At 41.3% G+C, this 26,938-nt stretch overlaps 1 protein-coding gene across 2 annotated transcripts; it reads right to left on the reverse strand.

Moving 5' to 3' along the window:
- Nucleotides 1–4,385: 4,385 nt before the first annotated feature.
- On the reverse strand, nucleotides 4,386–12,293 carry LOC118771423 (translocon-associated protein subunit alpha-like). Of its 2 annotated transcripts, XM_036519412.1 has the most exons (9): nucleotides 12,121–12,293; nucleotides 10,286–10,398; nucleotides 9,766–9,865; nucleotides 9,413–9,675; nucleotides 9,105–9,181; nucleotides 8,751–8,829; nucleotides 7,471–7,564; nucleotides 6,956–6,970; nucleotides 4,386–6,031 (listed from the first exon to the last, which is right to left on the reverse strand). In XM_036519412.1, exons 1-9 carry the CDS (start codon nucleotides 12,188–12,190, stop codon nucleotides 5,964–5,966), a joined length of 879 nt encoding a protein of 292 aa, XP_036375305.1. In that variant the 5' UTR covers nucleotides 12,191–12,293; the 3' UTR covers nucleotides 4,386–5,963. The 2 variants fall into 2 exon arrangements, with proteins under 2 accessions (XP_036375305.1, XP_036375306.1); XM_036519413.1 differs by lacking the exon at nucleotides 6,956–6,970 and having other exon boundaries at nucleotides 4,388–6,031.
- Nucleotides 12,294–26,938: the final 14,645 nt, after the last annotated feature.

Here is a 26,938-nt window from a genome sequence, read left to right on the forward strand (position 1 = left end):
CTGTCACCCTGCTGTCCCTGCTACCATCTGGAGCCTCCCAGACAGATGAGCCTGACCAGAGGAAGCAGCCTAGGCATGGCCTGCTTTAGTGTAGTATGACTGCCTTTAGATATGTGTATTTTTTTAAAGGAACCTCAACAACAAACAAATCAAACCTCAAGATGCATGCAAATTTAATGTAGCAGCATGCTGGAGGTCAAACAGCAGTAAAAGCAAGTGTAATGTTGGTTGGTCCAGCAGCCTGCATTGTTTCTTCTACAAAATCACATCCATAGAATTAAAGAGAAAAGGTGGACATGTGACAAACTAAACTGGAAGCAAAACACAATTTTGCAAATGAACAATGCAAGGGAGTGTAAGTCTAGAATAGGTGATGGAGAAGCTGCTCCCTGATTGGGCATGACACAGTTGACTAATGTACATATTTGCCACTATATCCCACCATCTCTGACTGTGCAGGTGGCCCTGCAGTAAGACCCTTTCATTTAAAAACAGCTGAAATACAGCTTTTTCTATCACCTGATATCTTTGTGCATATGTTTGTCTATACTGAAATAAGTCCCCCAAAAGGACACAGACTGTTTTAATCTATTTATTGAGAGCCTAGAGCCTAGAGGGAAAGGAGTCCTCCTCATTAGTCTCCTAGCAGCAGACTCCAGTTAGCAAGAATGACTTGATTCTGAAGCTTTACATACACCTTCATCTATTTTTAGAATGTGTAGTTCTCCTATTTTTAAGACTTTAACTTTATATGTATATATAAATATGTATAAAACTGTGAAAAGGATGTCTTGATCTACAGATGAATCTTTTTGCATGTTAACTGAATGTTTAATTAAGTTCTGTAATCATTTCATTCTCCTTTCTCAAGGCTTTTTACAGAATATGCACTTTCAATATTTCCTTTTTCCTCAGCTACAAAAATTGTAATTCTTGTTTTTTTTATCAAAAAATGTTAATCACTACATTTATCACTGCAAATTCAGAGACAGAAGAGAGAACATGCGTCTTTCTCCCCCACTTTGGACCTCCTCCAATGATGGTTAAATGTGCAAGGGTTATACTGTGTAAACCAATGAAATGAGCACAGGGGTTTCACTATGGCATTTGTTTTATGCACAAACACACGAGTGGTTCATCTTATACAGCCACTGACCAAACCTACTGTGACCTGGACCAGATACCTGCTGTTGTCACTGGATACACCTTTAGTTCTGGCTTGATGTAGTAGAGCCTGAATGTAGCATTTACCTGTTAAGTCTCTTGAACATACTTAACCTATTTTAAGTGTGTTACAAATTCTGTGTAATACATGTGAATAGCTGGTTGATTTTACTATATTTTCGCCTTTCTGATTAGTGGTGAAACATATCAGTATGACTGTATACCCCACACACTGATTATCAAAAACTGATGAGACAAAACAAGATAATAGCCTAATTAATAAATAGCTTCACCTCTGCAAAGTAGTGCTGTAATCTCATTTTAGATTGTCCAATTTTAAATAGGCAAATATGACTTCATGAAACAACCGAAAAACTATTACCTATTTCTTAGGTAAAATTCCTAGATACAGCTCTAGCATCTATCAATACTGTACTGCCAAAAATAAGGTAGGATATTAATTTTATAATAACCTAAATGTGGGGACTAGCTTAATTAGTAATAATCTTAAAATGACAGTGGACAATGAGATGTACTGAAAGAATTGAGTGAGATTTGCTGAACGAGTTGTGCTGAAAGACTGAATGAACTGGAAGAACTGAACGACTCAGCAGTGTACTGTAGCAGAAAAAAACAGTCACAAACTGAAAGAACTAGACGAATGAACAAACTGTAGGCACTGAACAAGTATCGTTATACTGTACTGATTTGTTCAGTGATTGGGGCTTTTATTTTCAATGAGTACTCATTCTTATACATTTCCTGGACAGCACCCCAACCCAATGTCATTTTTTTCCTCCACTCACGGTCATATTTGTTTTCTTTTAGATTTTATAGGCTGATGCAGTTGTCACTCAAAACACACTAGGGAAGTTCCCTGACTGGTGTGTGAAATGAATGAATCTTTTAGAACAGTGGACCAGTGCATACAGCACATTGAAGAGATTAATTCAAAAAGACTAGTTTGTTTGCAAACTCGACAACCAAGGCCAGCCCTCGGCATAGGCGGTATAGGCAAATGCTAGGGGTGCCCCCCATCCATAGGGGCGCCCCAAATAAGCGAAGTAAAAAAAATCAAAATTTTTAACTTTTTCAATTTTTTACTATTTTAATACTATTATTTGGAAACATTTTTAAAAAGCCCACAACAACATAACTACTTGGCCTATTTTCTGGTTGTGGGATGGGTGAATTGTGGGTTGTGGGATGGGCGAGTCATCTGAGCTGGTGACCGGGAAACGTGATACGATTAGGCTAACATCAGTAGCGTAATCATGTCAAAAAGACCGAAGCCCTCTGGTGCCCAGGGAAGAAAAAAAAGACATGGCAGGCATGTAGTTGGAGCGGAATAAGCAAAACAAGCGAAATGAGAAAAAGCGGTGCTCATGCCCAGCTCGAAGGACGAAGACATCGTCGACAAGAAAGGTCACTCAACTAAAGTAGTTTGGAGATATTTTGGCTATTTACAATCCGACAAAAAGCAGAGCAGCATGCACTGCAAACTGTGCCGAAGACACGTGCCATCAAAGACAGGCAACACCACAAACCTGTTTCATCATTTGAAACAATATCACCCGTTAGAACACGCAGAAAGTAAGAAATTACAGTCGAAAAGACACAAAGACACCACAAATGCAATTGCATATTGCATTGCAGAAGACATGTTTCCCATTAGCACTGTCGAAAATGAGGGATTCAGGAAGCTTATCAGCTGTCACAGGGCGTGCCGATATTATCGGCCGATATGACCTAATTGCAGACAAGCATTTATAACGGCCGATAAATGACAATTAAAAGAGAAACGGAAAGACGGAAGGTGGATCCTTCAACCATGTTATGAGTGTTGTCGTTTGTCCACCAGAGGGCACACTGCAAATCCACTGTTGGCAACACACGTGTTTGGAACGCCACAAATCACAACAATCAGCTGACCCAAGCACAGTCGAGCAGAGTAGCCCACGACGGAGATCATTTGTGTTCATGGTAAATTGATAATTGTCACGTGAATACATTACTTAAATAATAATAAATATCCCCCATCACTTCTCCTCTTAGCCTAAATAAGCCTCACAACGTTCATGTCAGCCTTGCCTGGTTTTGCTGCAGTAACGTGAAAGCCGGTACCGTCAGTCAAACATCAAAATTACGTTTAACGTTACGGTAGTTGAGTGGTGTAGGCTAAGCCTTTGACAAACTTGATTGTAGGTTTACTTATGAAACAGTGTGGAAGTTCTAGCGAGTAAACAAACAACGGTCCTATCATTTCTCCCTCGTCACCTCTAAAAATTCTCTGGCAACATCGCTAAATTAGGTTACCCACAAAGCTAGCTAATGCCATGTTTATCAGTGGAAGACCGCTAACATAAATGAGCGGTTTAACTGTAGCGTTTAACTTATTTTGCCTAAATGAAGCAACGGTAAATATATCTGCGACTCGCATGTCTGAAGTTTGTCGGTGCATTGGAAATTATTAACCCTTTCGCGCGTACAGTCACACCGGTGTGATTACCCGTTTAGCGCCTATGCTAAAACTGGTGCGATTAGAACAAGTATCTAGCATGGCTTGGTAGCCAAACAAAGTCCTCGTTGCTGACAGTCATGTAGTGTCAGATGCATTCAACAGCAGCGTTTACTCTAGGTCACTGCATCCGTTTACTGCATAGTTTATGATGGCATGATAAAACTGAGCAGTTGCAGCGGGTACGTCACTCCCCGAGACCTGGTTAAGTAGCGTTGTTGCCGACAGGCTAACAGCAATTTACCTTCAGCTCAACTGGCAACGACGCTGGCTGTCAGGGGTTAACAGCAAGCAGTGAGAACCTCAGTTCGAAACTCGCTCGCTCGCCGACCCACACCCGTTACAACTGCATTATGTTATCTTGGTGAGGACTCAAATAACTACACATAACAAATGTTAGGAAAAATCTTTGTGTTATGTGTTTCTGGGTGAAAAAAAGAATATCAACCGATATATTGTTATCGGATTTTTAAATCCTCAAATATCGAAATCGGTATCGGTCTTAAAGATCCTATATCGGTCTGGCTCTAGTAGATACAAAACACAAGCTAAACAGTCTTTACAGACCGCTGCATCTGAATCCATTACGACACGAACCATTTCAAAGTAACAGTTAAGCTTTCATTTGTGAATATAACAAAGCAAAAACTAAGAAGCCCATAAGATTTTGGGACAAACAGCATACCAACAGCCAGGACCTGTCACATCATTGGAAATGCCCAAGTAACCATCTCTCACACATAACAAATAACAAATGTGGAAAAGTTAATTTAATCTTTAATTTCAATCGTCTAAATCAATCCAATACATACCCACCCACAGACATACAAAAGTTAAATCAGACTGTACAATATTCAGGAAAACAAAATCCAGTTTCACAAATTACTGCAAAACAGTTCATTATAATGGGGGAAATTGGAGTGGCAAAAACATGTAACTGAATTCAGTAGTCAATACCATAATAGAGCAATTTAAAACCAACAAAATGAGGTCATCAGGTGCATGATGGTAAATTAATATTATTTGGAGTTTAACACTGCAGTGAGCAGCTATTGCTAAAAATGGAACAAGGGCAATGATTGGCTTAAATCACAAGACTCTTCGCTCAGAAATGAATACGAGACTCCTAGTCCGCACAATGTTCCTACAACATTAAAAAAAAAAAACATTGGAAAACCACCACAGCATTATCATACAAATGAATTTCACAAATTGGTATGGGTCATTTCAGCTTTAAGACTTGCAGTGCTGTGAGCATAGCCATACTACCTCCTCAACACTCCATTTGTCTTCATTCAGAAACCTCTGGTAGCAATTGAAAAATGGTCTAGCCAATTCCAAAGTCAATCTCGCTAATCCCCACAGATACAGTATGCATCTTTCCACAAACCAGCGAGTGAACACAAAGGTATGAGTTTCCATGTGCCAGTTACATCCTAGTGATTCACTATCATTTTCAGTCCATTTGACAGGGCTTTTGCAGTCTGCAGTAACATAACTAAAACAAACTTGATCCTGAAGTCAATCTCATCCTTCTCTGCTGTATTAAGAGAAATTACAGAGAGGTCCAGCCAAGGAGTATAAACACTACAAACACATTTAAACAGGACTGAAAGACTGCTTTGTCATTCCATATTTGTTTTTGATTTTCAACCAAATCACAAATACACCCTTCCTCAAAGAAGACAGCTTGACAAATTGGAAAAAGGTTAACTGGTACGGTGCTGAACAACTGTGCTGCTGAGCAAGGAACACCAGAGCTGTTAGCATCCTAATCTTTATATAGCAAATAACCAGTGCAAATAAAAGCTGAAAAAATTAAATTTACACTTACTTCTGGGCTTTGAGAATTACTACAAACAAAAAAGAAAACTCAGTCACCTCTGGCCATATCCCCACCTCTCAACAAAAAAGTCTAAAAAAAACTGCAGCACAGAGACACAAAACAGAAACTCTGGATCTTCCAAAACACCTGTTTCCTCTGAACCCCTCCCCCTGGACCAATCATTTCATACTTCTGCTTGCTCTAAATCCCTCCCCTTGGACCAATCAGCATCTACTGCATATGAGGGAATAAAAATCAAAGCACTGAGTATGAAATGGATATGAGTTCCTCTTTGATCTCATAACATGTTTTATAGTCAATTTTACCCAAGAAAAAAAAGTGAAGTAACAAAATTAAGGGGACATTTTTGCCATTGTGGTAGTGATGTCTGATTTCCAGAGGGATGGACAGGTGTTTCAAAGAGCTGGGTGTGAGTTGCAGTGGTGAGAGGTGCCATCACTCATCTGAGCCGGCAGACCTTTTCTGGGCTCTCTTGCGGGGCGACCGTCTTGGAGACGCTTTATCTGTGGAGAGGAGGAGGAAAGTGACTGGGTCAAACCCAAGCCAGTTAGGTGTAGTGCAGAACACATGGGACATTTCATCTTACAAATAAAACCTTAAAACATAGCACTTTAACTTAGTGAGTCACTCAGTTCTGTGTGATAGGTAAAAAGATGTTCATTATCAATTAGCCCCCAAAATTAATGACACCACCAGAACAGGTAAGTCCGATAGCCTAGGAACATACAAGCCAAGGCCTAGCAAAGGACATACATTAAAAATTCTAGACAGAAAACAAACCTTCACTATAGTAGATTAAGCAAAACCCTGAGGCAGGTCAAAACAGCCATAATCATGACTTTGGCCATAAAGAGATACAGAGTGATGTGACTGACTTGTTCCCTCTCTTATAAAGTAGTCCAGAAGCATTCACACATTGATGTGAGTTATTTTAATGCTTATGCAGTCAATACTTAATAATGCAGATCATTTTACAGTTGCCTGGCTATGCTACAGCTATGTTAGTGCAGTACTAAAGCATTAAGAAACAATCTCTTTAAAGGATGAGAGGATGAAATCCAACGTGAGTTGCCAGTTGCACTCCCATTATCAATCCTCCTACTGTAGGAGGATATCACAAGGTTACCCACTCATGAACTGCTCTTCATTGCAAGACTTGTTCTTTATTTCTTTCAACTAAACAGCAGGAGTTAGACTTTCACTCTTGTGCTCTGAAGCAACTCCCTACACACAGACCAGATAGGACCTGCCTTTCAATGGCAGAGCTAGAGGTCCATGTGTGTACGCGCACATGTCTGTGTGTGCAGGCTTGTGTTTGTGTTTGTGTCTGTGTGCGTGCACATGTGTGCGCATGTGCACACGTGGATGTCCCTTGGCCTCACACTAGAGCAGCACTCTGCAGTGAGAAAGAGAAGAGGGAGCCTCACCTCGTCTGCTCTGCACTGAGGGGCCAATGAGAGAGAGAAGCAGAGGAAGAAAGACAGCAGAGAGGGTTAGGTCACCAGCAAACCCCAGAGGGAAAACACCATATTCCTATCCACAGAAAAAAGCCATTTCTTTAACATTCTCAAGTTTAGTAAGCATCTGTGCCCGTTAATACACAAATGAGGAAGAGGAAATGCATTCAGTAAACAGGAGGAAATGACATGCAGATGCATGAACTTGAGAAGATGGTTAGGCTACATCAGTAGTCAGATCCATGAGGCCTGTGGACTTTACAGGCTTCACTGGTCAAACACAAGGCCTTGAACCAGGCAAAAGCTGGCTGCTGAATTTACCCTGGGAAAACATTCAGTGCAACACTACACTTGCACTAGTATGCTCTATGTTATGTAGTATGTGACATTCACAGAAACTGACCACCTTTTGCACAACAGATCAGGAGTCATATAGGTAACTACAGAGTTGAACTGTGAGTAAAGTCAAAAGTGGAATGACTCACTGATCTGGTTGAGAGTCTCCTGGGGGATCCAGCTCATGTCTACATCGTTGTGGCTGGACGTCCCCATCTCCAGTTTAGGGGTGGGTCTCCGTCTCTGCAAGGTTGACACCCCAAAGGTATAGGTCATCCCCACCCAATACTCCTTCCTCCCGCACTGTACATCATGTTGTGAATTCCTCTACAAATGGTGTTTCTGAATCCTCTATTGAGAAATATTAAAAATTTTTATCCTTGTAGTGACAATAGTGACAAGGGGAGGCAGTGTAGCATAGTGGTTAAGGAGCAGGACTCGTAACCGAAAGGCTGCCGGTTCGATCCCCGCTGGGACACTGCTGCTGTACCCTTGGGCAAGGTACTTAACTCACAATTGCCTCAGTAAATATCCAGCTGTATAAATGGATGACATTGTAAAGAACTGTAACCTATGTAAGTCGCTTTGGATAAAAGCGTCTGCTAAATGAATAAATGTAAATGTACAATAAAACATATTACAACCAAGATCACTCCTGTAAATATTATTAATGTGTCCTGCCAGAACATCTGTGTACTGAATTCTTTTGAGCCCATCTCAGCAGAGGATCTCATGGAGATTGTATATCAAATGAAGACCTCCACCAGACCCCTAGACATCATCCTAACCAGACTCCTAAAGATCTCTGAGGAGCAATTTTCCTAGACTTTCTCTCTACTGTTATTAGCTCGCCAGCCACAGGTTCCTGAATGTGCAGTAGTCCAACCCCTCCTAAAGAAATCATATTTAGATACTTGTGTTCTGAATAATTATAGCCCCATTTCAACAATCCTGAAAAGGGCAGCCTAAGCAATATGCAGTGATCAGCAATAACGTATTCTAGTCTGGCTTTCGGCCTCATCACAGCTCAGACACAGATCTTCTCAAGGTAGAAAATCATATGTTCATACTACCCCAGCTTTAGCCAGTTTGCACTGACTGTCAATTGAGTTCAGTGTTGATTTTAAAACTGCATAAATTTCTTACAAAGCTATGCATGGCTTGGCACCACAATACCTCACTGAGCTCCTGTCACCTTATCACACCAATCTCCCACTTAGATCTTCAGATAAAGCACTGCTGGCCATTCTAGAGTCCAGGCTGAACACCAAACAAGACCGTGCTTTCTGTATTGAAGCTCCCACACTCAACCTCCCAGTCAACCTACGATTTCATGCTACACAGACCATGTTCCTGGTCCCTGCGCTCTCGCTGAATAGTCCTGTATGTTTGAGGTGCGATCCCTGTGTACTCGTGGTCCTGTACTTACCTTCCTGGACTCCAGCAGCTGATGCAGACCCACCACCACCAGCAGACCCAGACCAGAGAGGAAGACATACATGAAGATCCTGAGGATGAAAACACTTTCACTCACTGCCACAACCAACACCAATGACAACATAACTATAAGTTCTATTTGATAGAAATGTTATAAGACAACCTTTACTGAAACACACACAATGTTAATCACTGTATCCATAATGCCACGAGACTGACATAAACACACACTAAAAGTGGCTAAAAAAATAAAAGTGATAAAAAGAACACCTGATAAGAAGCAGGTCTTACTGTCAATGCAGAGAACTATTATCAAGGACAGTAAGCAGGTTTTACAATTACTTACGTTTCTCCATCCAGGCCATCCTCCCTCTCAGTGATGGTAACAGTCTGGTTGAACACAGCATCCTGGAACACGTTACCCTGCAAGAACACAGCATGCAAGTTCAGTGCTAACCACCTGTGTTACAGCCCCACTTATCTTAGTTGTAGACAGCTGCCCCTACATGAACTGCCTCTAACTGCAGGGAGGAACACTGCTGGCTGCTTATCCCTTATGCAATGAAATGCCAGCTCCTTTTAGACAAATGGCTTGATACCACCAGAAGGTCAGCACATAGACAAAGTTGAGCCGTTCTGGCAAGGGACACTCACACTGCTGTCCTTGTAGTTGAGGTTGATGACCAAGCCAAAGGGCCGCCCACCCATGGGCTCGGCGGGGATGAAGGAATACTCAAAGGTGGCCTGGCGCTGCGGTGGTACCACGGCACCCAGCTGCAGGGCTGTGAAGTTCTGGATGTAGAACTGGAAGTCCTGTGGATAGCGGAAAGAGGCGTCCAGGGATTCTACCAGGAAGTCCTCACTACCCTTGTTAGTGAAACCCACGAGGAACTTGACAATGTTGTTGGCAGGAAAGTCTGGGCAGAGACACAGACACAGGCATCACTCTGGGGAAATCAGGAAGGGCTGGATAAAAGGATCCATATGTGGGGAGGTGACGAGCCTACCTTCTCCTTTCACAAAGAGAATAGTGGTGTCAGCATTGGGGGAGGCCTTCATGTCCCCTGACAAGGCTTCCTCTTCCTCCTCCTCTTCTTTCTCCTCTGTCTGAAAGAACAAATGGGGGATGAGGAAACTAAAAAGCCACCTTAGCAACAGTTTTCAGAACTCCACTACACAAGTGCCATGGGTCAGTCTACAGCTCAAGTGAACTGACCAGGCAATGTTGAGCAGCTGGCGGAATATCAAAACAGCAAGTTTTAATTAAACGTGGAACAGAACTGACAGTGCTTGTAAAAGATTCTTCTCTATTGAGCATGTGTCTCCTGGGAGTTGGCTAGTTTATGCTGTACCAGCAAAGGGAAAGCCAGCACAGCAGCTGAGATGGGGTTCAAATCACAGCCTCTGAATAACCTTGACAAGTATGTAAAAAAGACAAAGTGATGCACGCATACACACACATTATAAGTCTGTGACCTGTAACAGAAACAGGAAAATGAAAACTCTGCTATTTGAGAGCAGTCTTACCAGCTCTGTATTATCATCATCTTCAACTTCTGCCTCATCATCTTCATCCTCTGCAATTAAATCATCTGCTGCTTCCTCATCCTCAGTTGGGTCCTGAGCTGCCACCAACGGTCCTTGGGGTAAAAGGCAAATATAAACTTAAACCTAGTATGAGCTAGTATGGCCTAAATGGATCAAATCAACTGACAACTAATTACTATACAGCATCAATGCTAACACATGACTGAGATGATAATGTTTGTAATTGATGATTGCTATACTAAATTCATTCAAGCTGACATACTACTTATATCTATCCTCTATTCATGAAACATAGCTATACCAGTTTTGCAGCCTACAACTCTGCCAGGTAAACTGCTCATTTTATCGTGGGACCAATATTGTATTTTTAGCGGTTCCTAGTGTTATGACATGCAATCGGGTAGGATTCGTGTCCTGGAAATGTACGCTGGCACCCTCTCTTAAAATTACCTATACATTTTGTGTCCAAAAAGACTCAAAGACGCAGACACGCATCCGACCAACAAGGAGAACTCCCGTTTTATTTACCATAAGAAAATTAAAAAAAAAAAAACATTTAAGGCACGCACCCTGTTTTGGACAGCTTGCTATTCCATCGTCAATCATGTTATGTGCTCCAACATCAGATCATCTATTCAAAGAATGCAACCATACAGTGGCAACTCTGGTAATCAGCATACGTAATCGGCTAATTTGACCCCACGAAAATCCTCACAATCAGCTACCTAAACTAGCCATATAATGTTAGCTAGCTACATTAAGTGTTGTATTCTTGTTACCTAGCCAATGTTACCAACAACACCAATAGTGCCAATATCGCAATGCAAGTTATCCAAATTATCTTGCCCATTGGCAATATAACTTGCATGTTAGTAACTACCTGACAGCACCCGTTTTATTGTAAACTTGCAATACAGTGGCTAACATTAACTATTAGCTAAATTAGCTACTAAGCTGACTTGAGTTCATACGACGCTAACGTTATTCTACGTAAGTAGCAAGCTAGCTGCTATTTAGCTACAATTTAGACTACCTAGCAAGCTAGCCTTTCTGACCAATTCTAAACGCTGTAAACGCCAGAATAGCTGACGCAAATGACTCGCTCGTGATTGTACAGTATAGGCCCTAGCAAAGTAGCCAATCCAGTCAGCTAGTAAAGAGCAGGCCTTAATGAGACACACGGCAGCACGCTGGAATGGTGACACACTAAAAGATAGTAAGCGCGTCAGTATTAAAACGTTTCGCCTGCGTATCCACACAATCAGGAGGATCCGCTGCACCGTCATTTCTGATACAAGCGGCGAAGCCGCCTGCCTAAGGACACGTCAGCCCAAGTGCAAGCTGTAGGTTAAGGTGTATGCCAAACTATATCATTGTTTTAAAGAAACTTGAGACTAGTCACCGGATGGAAATCAGCGAGGTCAGGTGTTAAAATGAGAGAAGGTGCCATCGATGGCACCTTGTGAGGAACTGAAGTGATCATTAGACTGACAAGCGAGCAGGACCCATCTGCACTGCCACAGGACCCATACCACCACTTCCGTCTGGAAAGCTACCTTAGTTGCTTAACAACTACTCTGCACGTCCAATCAACCGTACGGTTACCTAAAAGGCTAGCCATGGTCGGAAAACACAAAACATGTCGTTATTGAAAAGTATAGATAGATAAAAATAGAGCCGGTTAGCAAGCTACAGAAAGACAGCATCTGCCATCGCACAATGTTGGTAACTACTACTACTGCCAGCTGCTTAAGGAACTAATGTTGGCGGGCTAAGACGTTTCACAGAGCGGAAGACACAGGTTAGACACTTACCTTTAACAAGAATCGTTAATGGCAGAGCTAGCAACACGAGCAAAAGTAATTTGGGAAGTAATTTCAACATGACTGTATAGGCCAAATCAGAGCGGTCGATGTTCAAAATCTGCTAGGTTACAATGCTCTCCCTTCTCTCACTGATCAGGCTGTTTCTCCTATCCTGTGCGGAGCACCGCTCAACCGAGTAGTGAGACACTCGGTTGCGTCACTTCCGTTCACAAATACGAGTTTGCTCTGGCTCGTAGCTGAAACTATTGAGTCTAACATGGTTGCTACCTATCTGCCCTTGGTTATAAAGTTGAGGCATGCCAGGTTCCTTACGCATTAGCTAGTGTGTACGATTTGTACTGAATCTTCAGAGCATTTATGGTGACTTGTGCGTCTTACTGCACATTTTTCTGTGCTTGCTGATGACTGTCTCGGGTGGTGAACGTGTGTTCAGTAAGATGAAACTTACAAATTACAATTTGCGATCTACCATGTCTCAAGACAGATTAAATGATTTGCCATTGCTTTCAATAGAGAGCCAGTTGGCGCAGAATCTGGATTTTAAGGACATAATACACGACTTTGCTACCAAAGAGGTGCGACGGATGACACTGTTTTTTGAACGTTTTAGAATGACATTTTAGTTGTCCTAACAATAAAGTATGCCGTTGACATATTCCAAGCGTGTTTTTGTTTTAATTGGGGTGGGGGCCCGTTGAAATAATTTTGTCGCGGGTCCAGGCATCATGCACGCGGCCCTGTTTATATTAAACCCATGGGGGTCGTTGTATTGGTTCTTGAACGTGTTCATGATCATAAACGTGTTAGAGAAGTGTAGTCCTGATACGTCGCTGTTTTGGTCCATAATGCTATGTTAAGCTTTTTCTCTATAATGGGGGTTAATGGAGAAGAAACATCTTAACCCAAGATAGTTACCCCTTTCATTAGATTTCAGTTTTGCTTTTTAGACAGGAGACAGTTCTTATGACATGTGAGATGTCAGAAAAATTTGGTGATCATCGCCGTTTTAGGACATTAAGCCACGTTAAGCTTTTTCCTTATAATGGGCGTCAAAGGTGAGATAACGACCATACTCCCAGTATTTCGGTTTTGATTTTTTTTTTTTGACAGGAGGAAGTGATGACAAGAAACAAGAGATGTCCGAGCGAAATTTGGTGATCATTGATCGCAGTTTTGGAACATTAAGCCACGTTAAGCGTTTTAGAATGTCCCCTTGATATCCATGATATCGTAAATCTTGACTCCCACAATAGTCTAGTAACATTTATTTGTAGAACTACAACACTTCACGTATTATTTATTCATAATACCATTTTCCAAGTAATATATTGCATTACACTTTTGGGGCTTGACTGGAAGCATCTGAGGTAGCTTGCGAACTGTAGTTGTTGCCTGTTGTCGCACTTTAAAACTCTTTCGCACGTAACTTATTTTTCATGCTATGTAGCGCGTGTTAGGCTACGTTACATGGTTCATTATGTTTTCATTGGCGTTATTAAGCTTCTCATAGTTTTCAGTTAGCATCTGCTATATTTTTAACATTAAATCGCTGTTTCCTCAAAGCTAAAATTAGCTAGAATTTTTCCAACCTATTGTTCTAATCGCACCAGCATACGCGCTAATCACACCGGTGTGACCGTACGCGCTAAAGGGTTATTCCATTATGCTAAATAATTAATAGCCTAATTAACATTAACGAATTGCAAAGTTAAGGCTATATGCAGCTAAATAAATATATTGTCATGTGCGCTGTGAGGCAGGACGCTGAAGTTGCCTCCACGTTCGCTTCTGGTCGTCCTTAAATTTCGATTCCACCTTAAAAAATGCGCGTTTCGGCCACTGGGTGGATGTGTTAACCGCAACATCGATCCGATCAGAGCCGTTGGTACTGATTCCCGACCTTAATTTCATTCTCGCTGCCGTCGCAATCAGTCCTTAAACAGAGTGTGCATTTATTCATAAAGCGTTCAACAACCCTTTCTTTCTAATTACGCTCTTATTGCACATTTTGTGTGTTTAGACCCTTTCGAAAATAACTGCAGTTATTGGACAAAAAACACCAGTTTTACTGCAGTAAAATGCAGTAGGCCTACTGTAGTATTTTCGTGTCCAAAAGTATGTAGTGCAATGCAGTTTTTTCAAAGCGTCCACATATAAGGTGAATAGCAACGTTTGGTTTTTCTGCATTGCATGTTGTATGAAAGTTTTGTCTAGGGTAACTTAGAAATTTAACATTAATATTCATAATGTAATCAAACAGCCACGAAATATTACTAATTAGCCTAATATGTGGAATGGTTGTCTATGCCATGAAAGCGTTTTTTTTTGCTACAGTAAAAACGTAAGTGTCCTTATTTGATGTTTCTAATTACTTGTATAATAAGCCTCTGATACCATAGTATCTTCTTTTGGTCTACCTATGGTCTACAAATGTAAAAAGTTATTGTAAGTATTGTTCCTCATCACTGCACTGATTACTTCAAGGCAACATAGTGTTTTGTTAACTCACTGTCTCTTTTTCTCTTCCAAATCTAGGTCTTATACACTGTGGGATACTGCCTCAGCAGTAGGTCTCACCTGATTAACGAACTAGAACTCCCCACCTTTCCATTGACATCCCACTTGTCCATATCTACTCTAGAATTTTGGAAAAAATCCATCTCAAAAAACAAGATTTTCACCATATTTCACCATAACATTTCTGAATCTACACTGCCCCCTACAGGCCAAATTTGGGTTCCCGTTAAATGTCTCACGTGATTCACAAACTGGAACTGCCCACCTTTCCAGTGATATCTCACATGTCCATATCTACTGTAGAATTTTGGGGAAAATCCACCTCAAATATCAAGATTTTCACAATATTACTGCGAAAATTCCTGACTTCGTAACAACTGAAACATGCGGTTTTGTTTAGTCATTTCTTGTGTTACACTACACCTTGTGTTACACCTGCTTCCTGGAATAATCTTGAATACACTATAAAAATGAACTCCCTCCTTTCATATGGTCAATTCAGATCTGTAACCACAAACCGTTTTATGTCAATTTGAAACTGTTTTGATTAATGTTTTTTTTTTTTTTTCCTTTCTAAATTTCACTTTCACCGTCACTATTTTGTACCATGTAGTTCTAGGTGCAGGTTTTATACATTCTGACGCCTCTGGGGTACAGCATGTAGCAGGGGGTGTGGCAGGGGCGGTGGGGACCCCTTAACTTTGTCCTCGGTTGCCCCCTCTGCCTCTTTTGCGACTGTCATGAGGCAGAGGTAGCCTATAATGTCTTTTTGAAACGTTTCATCTGTTAATGCTTTCATGGTAGTCAATTATATTTTGTGCATTTGTCATATGGCAACTGCTTTATCATATTGCACATCTCATTCACAAGTCATATTGTTTTTATTTTTTGTGTATACTACTACAGTGCATACTGTAAAGATTTTCTCACGCTGCAGGTGTAGTTATCAGGCTACCATGCACGTTTTGTGTAGTACTTACTGCTGTCGTAGTTTTTTTTTTTCAATTGAAATAATTCGAAGTGTACAAATATTACTAGTTCTAAAGTTGCTGAGAAAATGTAGCCTGAAACCTAAGATGTGCCACATAACCAAGGTGCTTTAGTGAGGTATAAGCTATATGGGCAAGATAGATTTCTTGTATACTGGAACATGAGACATGGCCTAATTCTGTTTTTAAAAAAAAGAAAGAAAGAATGAACGAACGATCAAACAAAAAAACAGGACGCTACGGCCCGGGTTCGATCCTGACCGTATCACTAGCCGACAGTGACCGGGAGCTCACAGGCGGAACACATTGGCTTCGTCCGCCGGGGATAGGGGTGGGTGCGTCGGCAGGGGCTTCGGTCCCGACAGCGATCCCTGCTGGTCGATCGGGCGCCTGCGGTCCATGTGCCAAAGCTGCACATGAAACGTCTTCCTCCGACTTATCTCTGTGCTAGCTTAGCTAGTGGACCGCAGTGCGAAAAAAAGCAGCGGCTGACATCATGTGTCTCCGAGGGGGGCACGTGCTTGTCCACGCTCTCCCGGACATCGAACATCGATGATAAATTGGGGGAATTGGCCATTGGCCAATTGGGAGAAAATGGAAAAATGAAATAAAATAGACTTGTCCAAACAAAACGCCAAAAATCATGCACATTTCAGTGAGTCACACCTCAGCTCATTCATTCATTTAACCTATACACTTATTCATTCAATGATTATTCATTCATTCATTCATTATTTCATTTATTAATGCCATTTATTCATTTCCAATGATGTCGAGATTACAATCATAATAAAACAAAAGAACAACAAAGACAACTAGTGTAGCTGGAGTATGTGTCATCCCAGATGCTGATGCACGGCACAAGGAATAATGTCTGCAAAAATCCACAGGTAAGCTAAAGACATTAATGAAAGAGCAATTTGAGACCTGTGTTTGTTATCCATTGTAGGCCGTAAGAGGTGAAATGAAATGAAATGAAATATTTTAAACTTTTTAACAAGCGCTTTTCTTGGAAATGTCACAAACATAATTAAGGCCTAATTAACGAGTTTGATGGCTTATGCTACTCAAATCCTTTATCCCGAGACTACAGAAGTTTATGAAATATTCCTTTGTGTGTCTAGGATACATGTCAAATAAACGTTATGGGTTATTTAGCGGACAATGCTGAAAATTTAGCCTGTATGCTACGCTAATGTATGTACCATAAAACCCAATTCGGCCAGTGTTTTGAAAGCTCATGTCATGATGTATGATGCCATTTGGAAAAAAACAAGTAGGCCTATGGCTTCCACCAAAAAGATGTGATAGTAGCCTATTCATAGCAGGACAATAAACGTGATGCTGGCTCATGAGAGTTATTAACCACTGAATAGCGGAAGCAGTGTAACTGCACATGACGTCGAATCAAATGCCATATGTTGCAAGCCTGATACTTGACTTTTATCAGCATTAAAATGACCCGGACTCAATTTCAATTTTGCTGTAGGTAGGCTATACTACCTGCAAACGGTAGCCTGTTTGACTCGTGTTTGATGTTGGTCTAATAGCATACAGTTTAACGCTTGGTCTGAATTAAAATAAAAAATATGATGAAATAAAAAAATACTTTTTGGTGATTTATCAAAATGAAAACAACGAGGAAAAATCCCACCTTGAAGGAAAACAAATTTATTTTAAAAAAATTCATCAAAAATAAATTAACATAATTAACATAATCACCTGTGCCACAATTATTGTCACCCCTGTGTTTTATAACTTATATAAAGCCACCCTTTGCCAATAAAACAGCTCTTAGTTTTCTCCTATGACCTCCTATAAGGTTGGAGAATACAAAGGAAGGGATGTGAGACCATTCCTCCTCACAGAATCTCTCCAGATCATCCAGATTCCTAGGCCATCTCGAGTATTCTCCTCTTTAACTCACCCCACTGTCATCTGTGGAGTTTAGATAATGGGACCGAATTAGCCACGGCAGAAGCTTGATTTTGTGTTCAGTAAAGTATTTTTGTTTTGAGAAGAGGACCGTTTCCATTGGTCTTTTCTTTTCCAAAAAGACCAATGGAGAAAAGAATGAAAAAAGAGTCCTCCAAAGAGGGGGATGGTGGTGGTGAGCAAAAAAAAAAAAAAGCAAGTTTTAGGAACACTTTATTCATAGGAATTTCTAGGGGTGCCAATAATTATGGCACATGTGTTATTGTGAAAAATATTTCTTTATGAGGAATTATTTTTTCAGAAAATAAATTTATTTCCCTTCAAGGTTTGTTTTCATTGTGAGACTAAGCCAAATCACAGACTTATGATTTTTTTAATACCTGTTTTAAGTCAACTTTACCAAGGGTGTCAATAAATGTGGAGGGCGCAGTATTTATTGAGAGTCTAGAAATGAGCCTGTCCATAGACACGGGAATGTGATTGTGGTTACATTACAGGGACGTTTCCGGTACATCACAGGGAGAACTGTGAGACTGGCTGTATTAACATTGTTGTCACAAGGCGAGGTTATGACACAACATACATGGTCAGATGACAAAATACGGGGAAGAATGTGTGCTCTGTTGAATATTGGCAACTCCTATAACCATAGAAGGAGGGTAAGGGACTGTGACGGAGAAAGAATTCTCCGCACAAACGTGCGTATCCGCCTCGCTATGGGGAAGCGGGGGAGTGCGGCAATGGGAAAATTTCGCATAATGTTAAAATAATACACGGACTCAGTTTAAAATACATCTGTTTGTTTCTTTGGCTAGAGGTGCTGTGTTCTGGTCGTTCATGGAAGTCTGTTCATTGTGTTCGGGAAAGAGGCTTGTTACAACAATGTATAGTATTGCTTGGATTGTTTGTGGTCGCTCAGGCTTAATAACGCTATAATGCAGCGAACGCTTGCTTTCGGGTGCACACGAAAACAAGCAATCGCGTTTGCCAATTTAACAGCCAAGCAATTATGATTGTTACTTTAAGACAAAATGTGATAATTGCAATTAGGTTTAAACAACTCACCTGTGGGTTAGAGTTGCGCCGGGAACAGGCAAAAGGAGTGCCTACACTGGTCATGGGAATTATATAGCCTTATGGGTAACGTAGTTTCCATCTGTTGGAACGTGGAAGGGGGATGTTGTACTACCAATGTAAATTTTATCCCATAACATGTTTATTTTGAAAGAAATATGTGGGATTGTTAATGGTATGTGTATATTTCATCATGGGATGAATTAGTGTCAAGCATCACACCCCGACTTCCAGTCCTGCTACCTCACTGCCCTGCCCATCAAGCCAACTGCGTGCCAAGAACCGGACATTATAGGATAGATGTCATAATTACTATGTCGTTAATTACTGCTGTCTATCTAACCCAAATGTTTTAAAGTACATTGTACAACTTTAAGTATTCTCTGTAATTCTATCTGCCTAGTGCCGGCCAGAAGCAGATGGGCTCCCCCTCTGAGCTGGGTTCTGCTCAAGGTTTCTTCCTGTTAACTGGGGAGTTTTTCCTTGCCACCATTGCCTTAGGCTTGCTCTCAGGGGGTCTCAGGCCTGGGATCAATGTAAAGCTGCTTTGTGACAACTTGTGTTGTAAAAAGCGCTATACAAATAAAATTGAATTGAATTGAATTGAATAATTGGGTGCTCTATACGTGTTATTGATTTTAATATTTTGACCCAGGTAATGGGTTAGTCCAGGGCGGGACTCGCTCTATTTAAGCACCCGAGTACCATCATTTGGGAAAAAAGAAAGGCTGCAGGAGAGTATAGACTCTGTGAGCCAGTAAAAGAAGAAGGCACCTGGGAACAATTTCCCGGTGTTATTTATTCACTGTTGTAAATAGTTATTTCTTTGTCTTATTTGCTGTATAGCGTTATTAAACGTCCTGTCCTCGTTCACCCCAATCTCTGTTGTCGTCACCTGTTTGCCGCTCCCATCACAGGGACATACATAATGAAGTTTTACAGGTGAGACATTCTGTTCTGCTACTATATCTACATTTTACCACCCTTGCCAGTTGAAGTTGGGTTTGAGTGTAGATGGGCCTCGCCACACAAAGTATTCTAAGTATTCACACACACTATTCTAAGGAAAAGTGCCTCAAATATCTGTTTATTACGACCATAACAAGGTGTTTATTTGCTGCCATAGACTTGACAGAGCCAATGATAATGATGTTCTAGTGTGGTGTTAGTCTGGTGTTATAGCACGCAATTTGTGAAATGCAGAGCATGGATTATGGTGTTTGTGGTTATGGAACACCATAATGTTCCCTCACATTACATTACTGTATAAAATGTTGGTGAAGAAAAGAAAGAAGGAAAAAATAAATTGTTAGTGGTGTTGTTGACCTCTCCTTACAAAGCCAAATATGGTTAGCATTTACAGTGGCTTTGTATGAACATTACAAGTTGGGCCTTCCTTTGTATGACATCTGTTTGTACATGGTAAAGTTTGAAGCTGTGACACATTCAACAATTTCTGACACACTTTAGGAGCGTGGGGCACTAGGGTTACCCCCAGAGGATGACATTCCTGACATGGAGCTTGAAGACTATGAGGTAGAAGACCACGCTGAACAACAACCAGCCCAGGTAAATCTCTAGAAGATGTTGTCAGTCTCCAACGGTGAAACATATGTGTTGTCTGTCATTACTTTTCCATAGTCAGACTAATCAGCCCAGTTCTTACATGCAGAAATGACGGCAGGCCGAGGATGAAAACAGAGAAGAGGCAGAACTCCCTGCCCAACCACTGGGGCAAGACGTGGTGGAAGAAGAAATTGATGAGGCACAAGCATTTGAGGTATATGTGGGTTTTGTGGTAGTACTATTTGCAGGGGATAAAGCACTTTATTATATGTTGTTTCAATTGCATTAAGACAAGATAGTATCACCAATTGTAACACAGATGCAACCACAAGCAGCTGATGAACACAGAGTAACCTTAGGTCACCCTCAACAACCAATACACGATGAAGAAGAAGATGTGAATGTGAACAATGTCTGCTGATATAGTATTTCCGTATACGCGTGATTTCACTTTACTCTTTCACAGATGTCACCTCAGGAAGAAGCTGACGAACATCGATTAACCCTAGGTCCACCTCAACAACCAGTACATGTCATTAGCACAGATGACAAAGAAGAAGAACATGTGGACACTATCTCACCTCATGTACAAGTCAGTACTTTCAGCTGTGTCGTGAACACTATCTTCTGTCAGTGTATTTCCTTACGCACACAATTTCACTTTATTCTTTCACAGATGACACCTCAGGAAGAAGCTGATGAACACAGACCAACCCTAGGTCTACCTCAACAACCAATACACATCATCAGCACAGATGAAGAAGAGGAATAGGTGAAAACGCAGTCACCTGATTTACAAGTCAATGTTTTCAGCTGTGTTTTGTGAGATGTTGTGACCGCTGTCTTCTGTCAGTGTATTTCCTTACGCACGTTCTGTCCCCAATTCTGCGATGAATACTGTCACCTAGCTGCAGTCTTGTAAATTCATATTAATATTACAAAAAGTGTTTTGAAATCGCTCAGCATCGCTTACCCTTCAAGAGTCATTGTGAATAATCTGTTACATGGCTGTGGAATCAGTACTCCCATCAGGGAAGGTAAAAGCAAAATGTTCTTGCCGATTTTTTCTGTTTATGTAATGACTCAGACAAGGACTCAGTCGCAGACCACGGGAGCTTCAGGTTCCAGGCGGGTTTATTGAAATGAATGACACAAGCGAAATCAAAAACGGGCAGGGTCGAGACCAGGAAGGCAGTCCGTGGGCAGAACCAGGGGCAGAAAACAGGAACAGGCAGGATCAGGAACCAGGTAGGCAGGCGATCAGGCAACAGGACAAAGCAGCAGGCAAAAAAGTCGAGGCGCAGGCAGGGTCAAATTCGAGAACTATCAGACAGAGAGAAAACGGTGGGGATGAAACAGGCGAAAAACACACTGAGACGAACTAGCAAACAAAACAGAAACAAGCAGGGTAGAAATAGGGTTGGGCTGATGAGGGGACTGGAAACAGGTGTGCAGGCAGGCAGGTGGAACAGAGCAATAAAACAAGAATTAGGGGAATTCACCCCAACACATGTTCACACAAAAAAATGGCCAATGCTAATCAGGACTCCGTTCAGGGAACTTTGATGAAGTACCATCAATCCCAGTTATTCAAAAAATCTCAAGTGAGAAAAACCTTCAGGACAGACATGAACAAAATCCATTCTCAAACATATTCCTTATCCAACAACTACAGGACAGAAGGTCACCCAATACTGCATTACGGCATCACTATGTACAGTTTATCGCAATGTCACCATTTGCTGTCCATATGTACTCCCTGGTCCAGCTGCAAACCTTAAAAGACAAAATTGATCAAGGACAGCTTTGCTTGTACCTTGACGCAACAGGTACAGTAGTAGCCAACCCACCCAGATGCAAAAATGTCCTGTATTATGCGCTGTGCATGCCCCCCAGGCCTACTGTAATTCCCCTGGCGGAAATGTTAACATCAGATCAAACCTCTGTCAGCATCCAGAATTGGCTTAATTGTCTGTGTCGGGATTACACTTCTGTCTTCAAAAAGGATTTTACACCAACCAAAATGGAGACAGATTTCAGCTGGGACATTATCCACGCTACACTGGCATCCATCGCAAAATGTAACATACACCAGTACCTAGTGAACTGCATGGAGGTTTGCCAGAGGACCGAGCCTTGTACATTCACAATTGTGCACATATGCTCTGCTCACATGATAATCATGGTAGACAAGGTGTCTAAGGTGAAGTGCAGCAAACGCACCACGTCCCTGTTCTTGCATGGCTTCGCTCTGGTCCAAAATTCTACAAGCTTAGAAGAAACTCAGATGCTTTTACATATAATATGCAATGTCTTCTCCCTAAGCAACATGACCTCTGCCTGCTTTAGCATAAATTAACTTCAGGTAGCAATACAAAACCTCGGTTTTACTGAAGAGGTGAAGGCTGCCCTGGACACAGCTGGAATGGGGGAAGAAAACTCCCTAAGATGTGAATTAAAAACTCCAAAAGGCATTGTGCGCAACTCTCCTTTGACACGTCACTTCAAAAACGTCATCACAATGAATGAAAAAGATCAAGGTGGGAAGGACAGTGAACTGCCTACTAATCCTTACTATTGCCCTGAACTTCTGAAGGTCCTAAAGCCTTATATTGGAACACTCCCACTTTGGAGGGGTCTCATGCGTAACCACATGAGTCGAACAAGGGACACAAATGCCTATGTTGAGAACTGGTTCTGCCCCACAAAAAAGTGGTGCTAAAAGACAAACTCCACCGTTGTCAGGGACAATTTGTCCAAATCATGGAGGAATTTGTTTTGGGGCGCTTAAAAGGAGCGGATGTTCACAGTGCTCATCAGGCAGTGGTGTGTGAGGGGGATGAGGATGTAATAGAAGATCCAACAGACCTGTCAGTGAGCCAGCAGGAGACGTGGAAGAAAAGGGCATCAAAAACCAAAAAAAGCAAATATTACAATCCACCAAAGGTGCTGAGAAACCAAGAAGAGAAAAACACCAGCCCACCTTGGTCGGGTGAAGGAATACTCAATGGCGAACAAATTACTGTGACAAATACATGCACCATTGACAACCTGTTGTACATCCTACATCTAGTGATGTCAAGACACCCACTGGTATTGAAGCAGGTGGAAGGTGAATCTGTTCACGACGAATGACTGCAGTCCTTGCTTGAGGTCCACCAAGAGTTCTTGGGAAGAAGGTGGAGCCAGGGGAAAATAGCCTGGCTTAAGGACTTTCCACAGTTTCAAAATAAAACTGCCTAGAATTGTTTTGGAACTGAACATCATTTTGTGGTTTCTCGCTTAACCACCCTGCAGTTGGTCAGGGAGGTTACCAGATATCCTGAACAGGACTGTATCTTTCCCAGGAGTCCCAAAAACGAAACAGTGATTGAAGTTGTGTAGGTATATTTGTTAATAACTCCAAAAGTAATATGTGCATGTGTTTGTAAATTTCATGTGTAATAAAAAGTTATGTAATTCTTTCAGGTGCAATGATGTTGCTGGATTACAGAAAAACCTGGATGATTGGCCTCATCCTACTCCAAGGCAGTGCAGACTCATAAAGTAAGCCATGTCTCAAAAATTTTTTGAGCATCTTCACCACATACTGTAACTAACCATACTGAATGCTTCTGCAACAAAGGACTACCATGTCAAGGAAAGAGACACACTGTGCATCGGTATTCCTCCATTGGCGTGCCAGCAATGCTAGTTCTGAGGTTTCTGTCTGTGGAAAAAACCAGGCGGAACCAGAACATTTGGCCAACTACACTACCAGAAAATGTTGACATCCTAGGGGAAAGGTACGTTTTGTGTTCTGTATTCAAAGAAAGTTCATTTCAAACAGCTTGGAATAAAATGCATTTCATAACTAGGGTTGTCTGCACACAGACAGACAGACAGACACTCACACAACATTGCAATGTACATACAGACCATATGAACATACATGTACATACAAACCATATGAACAGGTATTTGGCTACCATTAGATGATGAAAAACAGAAAAAAATAATAAACTGATAATAGTTCTGAGACAGCTATCTCCAGTTTTCATTATTGCAGCGCCAATTATGATGATAAAAGCAGTTATTGTGACAATTTCTCAAATATAATTGTGATAAAAAAAAGCTGTTATGGTGACAACTTGATTCATAACACATTTCCCCTCCCCAGGTACACACCTGTTGGTTTAACTTATCATCAGAACAGGTCTGCCCATTTTGTAAGCTTCCATCAGGTAGGCAATGAGGGATGGCATTTCTGTGACTGAATGAAGGAGTCATTCAAACCAGGTGGTGGAGTAGGCAAAGTTAATGATGTACATGTGAAAGGCTAATGTTACAAAGTTGGATGGTCGGACGCTTCTTGTAAAAGTAAGTGTTATCAAGACATTCCTTCATTCCTCCCCTCCAAAAAAACACTCTCTCAAGACAACATACTGCAGGAACAAGACAAAGATGATGCTGAAACATCAGGATGAACAGGCAGAGTCTAAGGGTGCAACAACAACACCACAGGGTGATGACATCACAAAATCTGAAGATCGAGTAAGAAATGTCTTCACTCAAAACTGCTGAAACTAATTTATATGTATTCCTACAATAAATGAATAAGTAAGTAAGTAAATAAATAAATAAATAAATAAATAAATCTTGCATTTTGGGGGGGATTTTTTCCAAAATTCTACAGTAGATATGGACAAGTGGGATGTCAATGGAAAGGTGGGGAGTTCTAGTTTGTTAATCAGGTGAGACATTTAACAGGAAACCAAATTTGGCCTGTAGGGGGCAGTGCAAATTCAGAATTTTAGCAGTAACATTCTAAAAATTTAGATTTTTGAGAAGGATTTTCTCCAGATTTTTACATTGAATATGGACATATGAGACATCATTGGAAAGGTGGGGAGTCATAGTTTGTGAAGCAGGTAAGAAATCCAACGGGAAACTACATTTGGCCTGTAGGAGACTGTAAAATCTCGAATTTGAAATATAATGTCAAAATAGTTATAAGCTGGATTTCCTCCAAAATTCTACAGTGGATTTATGGGATGTAACTGGAAAGGTGGTGAGTGGTAATTTGTGAATCAGGTGAGCCTGTTAATGGAAACCATATTTGGCCCATGGGGGGCAGTGCAAGGTCAGGAACTGTCATGATAATTATTGAAAATGTAGGGTGTCCTATAGGGTAACATTCAGGGATTGCCCAATTGTAATCAGTATAAAAAATCAACGTATAACCCATCTGATATGAAAGTGGCTAAGTGATGGGATTACTAATTGTGGGAATGGGTGTCTGTAAGCAGAGGGTTCTAGAACCAGATGAGTTGATAGGACTGAGGCAATAGACATCCCACAGTGGAGAGGAGTAAGTATGGAGTGGGAGTGGAAAAGGTAGAACATGAAACATGAAAGTAAGCTCGGGGCCCGTCGACAGGCTTTGGTGATTTGCAGCATATCTCGATGTTACGGTAAACACTGCCAACCAGTAGCCAAAACGTGTATATTTTAAGGTGGAATCGAAACTTAAGAGAACCAGAGGCAAATGTGGAGCCAATGTGGAGCCAACTTCAGCGTTGTCTATTAGGCTTCGGCTTTTAGCATGTACGCTAAACAGCTAATCACACCGGTGTGAACGCCAGTGGCGCAGGAATGAGCACTTATGCTTACGTAGAGGATGCTTGTTGAGTAGGCAGTCCTTCAGTGTGGCCCAGGACACATTTGCGCTCACACTGCTAAAAGAATGTGGCCATATGCAGCCCAGACCACCTCTGAATATGGTATGACCGATCGGATCTCAATGCGTCTTGTGTGAGTTCACACCCGTACTTAGCGCTGTCCACTTGTGATCGGATCACCCAAGACGCATGTTAATGCCAGGTGTGAACAGGGCCACTGAGCTGCAGAACCTTTGGCTGAATGCCAACATGATGGCTGTAGCCAGTGTGGAACTCAGTGTTTTCTTTCTCAGGATACCACAGGTCGTGTACTTCAACTAATCCAGGTAATCTAACACAGAGGAGGAGGACTCGACATGGATGTTCCCTTGTTTCAGTCTAGGATGACTGCCCCCTGTGTCAGTTTGAGATGAATCCCCATGTCTCCATCCTCATTATCATCTTGGGTCTTGGGACATTGCTTACCAGTTATGGAAAGCAAACCTCTCTTAGCCACAGTGAAAATACAATGGCTATAGTTTTTCAATATGTTCATTTTCACATATGTCCTTTCCCTGCTCTCGCCAAGAAGCATGTGTGATTGAAGGGACAGTAACCAGTTACATCACATCAAGTTAAAGGACAAGCCTGGTTCTTTCCTAGGACAATCTGGCAAACCTAAGGTCTAGGTTAAGCTAGGTTGACTGACTTCTCATTGTGTGTAATGAGACAAAGTAGCAGTATCTAATTATGGAGGCACATGTATTAATGACATAATAAAACGTTTGTACTGCTTCCTTAAATCATAATAGGAAAATGTAACTGTTTTGGGAGCAGATTGTGTTCTGAGCCTTTACACTACTGTAATTTTCATAGGTTTAAAATGTATTTTTGGATATTTATAAATATCAAATTGCCAGGTGATTCCGTGGCATGTTTCCCATGAGTATTACTTTGGAGAGTAAATTATATCTGGTCAGCTGTAAATGTTAAGAAATTACATTTGAGAAACGCGTTTGCTAAATCGTTAGTGCATTTTGAGCCTTTAAAGTGACCGTAACCACGTTTATTGAAGCGTAGGCTGAG

This window comes from Megalops cyprinoides, chromosome 24, assembly GCF_013368585.1.
Source record: "Megalops cyprinoides isolate fMegCyp1 chromosome 24, fMegCyp1.pri, whole genome shotgun sequence".
Lineage (NCBI taxonomy): Eukaryota > Metazoa > Chordata > Actinopteri > Elopiformes > Megalopidae > Megalops > Megalops cyprinoides.

Coding starts and splice junctions, on each gene's coding strand:
- LOC118771423 (XM_036519412.1), bottom strand. CDS start 12,190: ATGTTGAAATTACTTCCCAAATTACTTTTGCTCGTGTTGCTAGCTCTG. Junction 9,866..10,285: donor ATGATGATAATACAGAGCTG/GTAAGACTGCTC, acceptor TTGTTCTTTCAG/ACAGAGGAGAAAGAAGAGGA. Junction 8,830..9,104: donor GATGGCCTGGATGGAGAAAC/GTAAGTAATTGT, acceptor TTTCATCCTCAG/GATCTTCATGTATGTCTTCC.